General features: G+C 37.0%; 1 protein-coding gene across 3 annotated transcripts in view; it reads right to left on the reverse strand.

The window, feature by feature from the left end:
* ZMYM2 (zinc finger, MYM-type 2) overlaps positions 1–7,128 on the reverse strand; it is a 161,964-nt gene that overhangs the window by 19,162 nt on the left and 135,674 nt on the right. For all 3 annotated transcript variants that reach the window (XM_011976529.1, XM_011976528.1, XM_011976530.1), the window contains 4 exons: positions 6,852–6,977; positions 5,114–5,208; positions 2,807–2,975; positions 2,437–2,588 (listed from right to left, as the gene is read on the reverse strand). In XM_011976529.1, the coding sequence (XP_011831919.1) occupies positions 2,437–2,588; positions 2,807–2,975; positions 5,114–5,208; positions 6,852–6,977 (542 nt within the window). The remainder of the gene's footprint in view (positions 1–2,436; positions 2,589–2,806; positions 2,976–5,113; positions 5,209–6,851; positions 6,978–7,128) is intronic.

Below are 7,128 nucleotides of genomic sequence, written 5' to 3' on the forward strand. Positions count from 1 at the left end.
AGGAAGTTACCAAAAAAAAAAAAAAAAAAAAAAACCCTAAAGGGTGCATTGTACTTAATGGTCAACGACAAAATACTTTCCTCTATGATCAGGAACTAGGCAAGAGTTTCTGCTATCACTAATTCCATTCAACACTGTACCAGGACTAGGGTTTGGGTGGCAGGAGAGAAAAATGGGGGAAGGTTTTAAGCAATGCAGTAAAGCCAAGCAAAGAAAGATCAGAAAGAGGCAAAACTGTCCTTATGCATAGGTGACATGATTGTGCATATAGAAAATTCTAAGATATATTTAAAAAATAGCAAAACAAGACCACCTACTAGAATAGTGAACTGATGAAGATATAAAAATCAATTATATTTCTATATGCAAGTAATGCCAGAGGAAATAGCTAAAAAGAGCAAAAAGCATGTCTTTAGGGAGAGGAACTAGGTAGACTAGAGATCAGTGGGGCAGAGAACCCCTTATTTTGTTTTTTATTGATTTTAAAAGTTTTAATATCTAAATATGTTTTTAAGCCTTGTTCTACCAGAAACTTCTTCTAAATGAAATTCCATACATAACCCAAAACACAGACCCCAAAAAGCAGGAATGAATTAAAACAAGAGGAGCCTAGAACTCAGCCTCTCTCTTCGTGCTGAGTTAATCTGGCGCGACCCTAGTGCTCTCTACAGCACTTTAAAACCAGTTGCTCTAGATAACAGAATTATTCCTAATAAACGTTCTCCTTAAAAAAGTTTCACCACCATAAATAAATATACACACACATTCAAAAGCAGTAGAAAATGGGATCTAGAGGTTTATTGTGTAAAAAGTCACAGCAATCGTCCAACTCAATGAGTGCCTACTATGTGGACAGTATGTACAAGAAAGAACAGTAAGACCTAGCTTCCCTTTGTTAGTAAGAGGATTTATATGTAATAAAATTGTTCTGAAACTCGAGGACTAAGACAATTTCATCTATACCTGGTACAGGATAAATGCTATTCCTACTCTCCCCCTCCCTCCTAGGTATCATAAAAGAAGAGGAGGGAAAATACACACATGGGTCTTCAAGCCCTCAGCCAGAACCACTGGAGTCACATGTTTTGGAATTCATAATTGTCTGGATTTTACAGGGGAAACAGGGCATGTACATAATTATAATACATTAATATTCCTAGAGTGGTGTGGGTAAACACTCTGTACTCGTTTAGAAACGTTAGCAATTCTATAGTAAGTTCTATGGTGAATGTTCTATAGATGAGTATTAACACCAAGAGTAATAAAGAAAACGATAGCTTCACAATCCTTTAAGTTAGGTTTTACTGTTGAGTGTGTTTTCATGAAAAAAATTCTGGTTTTCAGAGGTTTGTGGAATGGTGGACCTATATTATCATCTAAGCATGAGGCTCAAAGTACACGTAAACCTATAAAACGATAAAAAAGTACACCTATTCACGTATCTTTTAGGATGTTACTGCAAGATACGCGATGGTCCTTGAATATAGTGAATTACAGCCATGCACTATATATCTGCACCACCACTTACAGAATCTTAAGCAAATTTCTATCCTAAAGAAAAAGTAAATAAAACACAAATTAGGACAATTCTAGTTTTCTTCAGTGATTTATTTCATTATCTAACACCTGTGAGCAGAATAAAATGAACTTTTAGGCCTACAAACAAAACTCTGAAGAGATCTCCTGTCATCTACTGTATTTCAAAATACATAGGATGTGAAGTCGGAGATTCTTTCTGACTTCTGGGCACAAATCTGTAGAATTTGTTCAGAACTAGAGGTCATTATTTAAAGTTGACCTCCATGTTTACTGTAGAAAACAAATCCATAGACATGTGGATGAAGTTTATCTTTACCCCTAAAGAATGATCTCTTCTTATGAAATAGCCAAAGAATTAATGACTAGTTACACCGTTTAGCAAGACAGGCACACATCAGCAGCACACAGTGAAACAGACCTATTTACAGAGTCAGGACATTTTTCTGTTTACCTGTAGATCAACAGGGATCTACAGCCAGATCTGGCTACATATCATGCCTTGTAATGTGAATTCATTTATCTGCAACGGTAAGGAAAGAATCTCATCCTGATTATCATTTATATATACATGGTGGCAAATATACAACTTTGTAGATGTGCTAGAAAAGATGCCGAAGTTTTGAGTGATCTGTCCATACCCTATTTTTCCCATAAATTCTTTTTGGTTTTGGTACAAAGTTTTGGAGAACTTGAAGGTTTTTAGGAACATATATATTCCATTACAGGAGAAACACAAAGTAGCTAATCCTTTATAATATCATAATATTTCCAAATAGACTACATTTTTCTTTGTCTTTCTTGGTAAGTCAATAAAGGTTCCATAATGCTACAGGAACAAGAACTACCACAACTTTTCTTATTAATGTTATACTTAAAAGCAGCCATCAAATTACTAACCTCCTGTATTCCAAGGCAAAGGTAATAGATGCTGTCAGGTGCATAATTCTCTCCATTTGGCCGTCGGATCTCATTGACAAAATGAGCTAACCCATAGTTAAGCTCAGCTGTGGTGTGAGAGAGTAGATCCTCTTTTAACTTTACTGATTTAGCTAAAAATACATAAAATAAAAATCAGTAATTGTTATTATTTACTGTCTTATTAAGGTTAAGAACTTTCTGACATTCTTTGTAAGAGCTCTGAAGTAAAATAAAATGCATTCTTACAGGTATTTTAAGTTACATTTATGTTTTTTAAATTTAAAGGTACACCACAACAGAAATCTTGATTTTAAATAGGACTGAGGAGAAACAAAATTAAAACACTTACAAGATTTTAACTCATCTAATACCAGAAGATCTTCATCAAGTTGCCTAGTTTTGACCCAGTGTTTCCATGCATTTACGCCATACGTGTATTTGAAAGGAAAGCTGCATTCTGAATTGTCAGAACTATCATCATGAGACTGGTATCCTGATACAGCCTTTCTCTTGGCTCCCTATTAGTAAAAAACACCGTAACATCTTTTTTAAAGCCTACATTATTTCATTACTTTACACAAGCCATCTCTCAACAAAGGCAAATTACAATCGACCCTTGAACGACATGGGTTTGAACTGCAGGGGTCCACTTGGACACATATGTTTTTCTGTGTGCATGCCTCTCCCACCTCCTTCTATCTCTTCCAACCGTGCCACCTGAGACAGCAAGATCAACCTCTCCTCTTCCTCCTCAGCCTACTCAACATGAAGACAATGAGGATGATCTATTTCCACCTAATGAATCGTAAATATATATTCTCTCCCATATGATTCTCTTGATAACATTTTCTCTAGCTAACTTTATTATAAAAATACAGTATGTAACATATAAAATGTGCGTTAACCAACTGTTATCAGCAAGGCTTCCAGTCAACAGTTGGCTACTAGTAGTTAACTTTTTAGGGAGTCAAAAGTAACACATGAATTTTTGACTGTGCAGGGGGCGCTCAGTGAAGAGTAGGCTACTAGGACTTAACTTTTTAGGGAGTCAAAACTTATACACAAATTTGTGACTGTGCAGGGGGGATCAGAGCCCAACCACTGCATTGTACAAGGATCATCTGTAATTACAAATACAGTTACTTCTTTAATCTGTAATAAAAATATAGTTATTTGTTTAATCTGTCATGAAATTAGAGAAGAAGAAAATGAAATACAGGTATTTGCTTTGAACTGACTGGTATTCCTGAATCTGACAACAGTTAGTCAATATTTCAGGAAATGTGATGTTTCTACATAAATCAGTTTGTGCAACAAAATCATATTAAATTCTGTGGTGAGAGTCACCAATGATGAGAAAATAAATATAAGACAATTAATAAACTGATATTCTAAATATTACTGTAAGAGAGAAACTGAAGAACTTTTCAACAACTCCACCTTATAGAGAGTGACACTTAACTACTTTTCACTTTTTATTTTATTTTATTGTTTTATTTTTGTTTTTTAAGACAGGGCCTTGCTCTGTCATCTATGCTAGAGTTTTGTAATCACGGTATCTCCCCTGCCAGGTAAGTATCCATGCTGGAGTTCTGTTTTGAGGTGAGGTCTTGCTCTGTTGCCCAAGCTGGAGTGCAACGGCACGATCATAGCTCACTGCAGCCTGGATCCTCCTCCTGAGTAGCTGGGACTGCAGGCACGTGGCACCATGCCTGGCTAATTTTTAGAAGTCTCACTATGTTGCCCAGGCTGGTCTCAAACTCCTGGGCTCCAGCAATCTTCCTGCCTCAGCCTTCCAAAGTGCTGGGATTACAGGTGCCACTGTGCCTGGCCCCCTTTTCACTTTCCTGATGGCATTGTTCGCAATGCAAAAGTTTTTAATTTTGATGCAGTCCAGTTTATTTATTTTTTTTTCCTTTTCTTCCCTGTGCTTTCGGTATCTTACCAAAGAAACTGCCTAACATAAGGCCATTAAGATTTAGGCCTATGTTTTCTTCTAAGAGTTTTATGTTTTTAGCTCTTACATTTAGGTATATGGCTCATTTTGAGTTAATTGTTGTGTCTGGTGTCAACGAGAAGTCCGCCTTCATTCTACTGCAAGTATTCTCTCCCTTTTCGGTTTTTTTTTCTTTCTTTTGGAGACAACTTGTGAAAGCTATCATTCTTAAGGTATTTTTAAAACCTGCTTCATGTTGGAAGTCAAAAACACAGAAAGTTGGCAGAATACCATAACAATTACAGTTGTTAACGCATGTAGATTTGGTCCACTGAATGATCAAACTGTCCAGCATGTCTTTCTATGTGTGTATGCCTAAAAGATACCAGAAATAATAAACCGTATACTTCAACCCCGCTGATAATCTCATCAGAAATAACGATGGGAAAAAACAGCTCCCTAGAAAACAGCCTAAATTTTTGTGAAAGAATTGAACTTACTACTTTAGCAACTGTTTTCTATTTTGACCCTGCATCAAGAAAGTTTAGTTGAGGTATCAACTAAATCTGAGATATTTTTATTACTTAAAAATAGGTTACCTCTTATTTTCCAGCCTAGAAAACAAAGTATGTTCCCACATTCTCAGGCACACTAAAAGACCACTGTATCCCTGTTTGCCTATAGAGAGATATTGTTATACAGGCTATTAAGTGAATGTACCTTTTTTTTAGATCGAGGTCTGGGCTGTTCCTCATATTCTTCACCAAAAACAGGTGGTAATAAAAATTCATTTTCCATATCAAGCTCCTCAGCAGCTGACAATCAAATCAGAACTTTATTTTAAATGAAATAGCACAGGGTGATGTTACATAAACACAGCCAACAAATAACCACAGGATGTAAACCAGCATTCGTACATGGGGACAATCTGGGCTGGGCTGGGGAGTAAATGACTCATTGTATCTAACGTGGTTTGTAAGTTCTGACAAACCCTGTTCAAACTCCTAAAAACATATAAAATGAATATCAACACAGAATTTTCATGAAAATGTATGATATCAGAAAAATTACTAGAGTCTGGAATCCAATTATAAGATCTAAATAGTATCAGTACAAATCTGATTCAATCTATTAAATGTTTTTTACAAAAACTAACGTTTTACATTCTACTCAGGGTGCTCATTAGCCATCCATGGATTAAGAAAATAATGAGGCCGGGTGCGGTGGCTCACGCCTGTAATCCCAGCACTTAGGGAGGCTGAGGCGGGCGGATCACAAGGTCGGGAGATCGAGACCATCCTGGCTAACACGGTGAAACCCCATCTCTACTAAAAACACAAAAAATTAGCCAGGCATGGTGGCGGGTGCCTGTAGTCCCAGCTACTCGGGAGGCTGAGGCAGGAGAATGGTGTGAGCACAGGAGGCAGAGCTTTCAGTGAGCTGATATCGCGCCACTGCACTCCAGCCTGGGCGATAGAGCGAGACTCCGTCTCAAAAAAAAAAAAAAAGAAAATAACGAAAAGTGACATGCTTATTTTACAAAAGACTTGAAAATAATTTTTCCTTTGAAGGTAAACTTAATTTTCAAAGGGAATCTTTAAAAAATGCTACATATATATACAATATATATATATTTTTTATATATATACTTTTTTTGAGACAGAGTTTTGCTCTTGTTGCCCTGGTTGGAGTGCAACGGCACAGTCTTGGCTCACTGCAGCCTCCACCTCCCAGGTTCAAGCAATTCTGCCTCAGCCTCCCAAGTAGCTGGGATTACAGGTGCCCACCACCACGCTCAGCTAATTTTTCTATTTTCAGAAGAGACGGGGTTTCACCACATTGGCCAGGCTGGTCTCAAACTCCTGACCTCAGGTGATCCACCCACCTCGGCTTCCCAAAGTGCTGGGATTACAGGCATAAGCCACCGCACCTAGATGCTAACGATTTTTTTAAATTAAAAAGGACACAAACCCTTCTTTAAACTTTCTATAATGAATTACTTCTAGAGGTTTTTTTTTTTTTTTTTTGAGACAGGGCCTCACTCTGGAGTGCAGTAGCACAATCTCGGCTCGCTGCAACCTCTACTTCCTGGACTCAAGCAGTCCTCCTGCCTTAGCCTCCCAAGTAGCTGGGATTACAAGCATGCACCACCATCCTGGCTAATTTTTATATTTTTTAGTAGAGACAGCATTTCGCCACATTGCCCAGGTTGGTCTTAAATTCCTGGGCTCAAGTGATCTCATTTCAGAAGTTAACTGTTAAGGTGGGTTTTTAAAAAAATAAAAATAAAAAACAGTTAAAAAAAAATATGAAGTTAACTGTTGAGTTTAAAAAAATAACAACAACAACAAAAATATGAACACTGCTAAAAGGCAATGACACAAACATCAAATGGTAAATTATCATAACCACAGTTGACTCCATAACTCAATTCCATAGTCATAAAGGTTTTGAGTACCTCTGGGAAAATCTATTTCGATATCCAAATCTGGTTCATATGGTACATCAGGCATGCTGGACTGTGTCTCTGGGTCAGAGTTCTTCAAAAGATCTGAACCAATTATATCTGTTTCAATAATTACACCTGAAATCAATCCACACTGTCATTAGGAATCAAACAGAAAACCCCAGCGGTGTCTGTATTTAATCTGCAAAAGCAAGTCACTTAATTTTAAATGCAATATAAAAAAATACGTTATTTAATCTGCAAAAGCAAGTCACTTAATTTTAAATGC

The sequence above is a fragment of the Mandrillus leucophaeus genome, unplaced genomic scaffold (genome assembly GCF_000951045.1).
Source record: "Mandrillus leucophaeus isolate KB7577 unplaced genomic scaffold, Mleu.le_1.0 Scaffold168, whole genome shotgun sequence".
NCBI lineage: Eukaryota > Metazoa > Chordata > Mammalia > Primates > Cercopithecidae > Mandrillus > Mandrillus leucophaeus.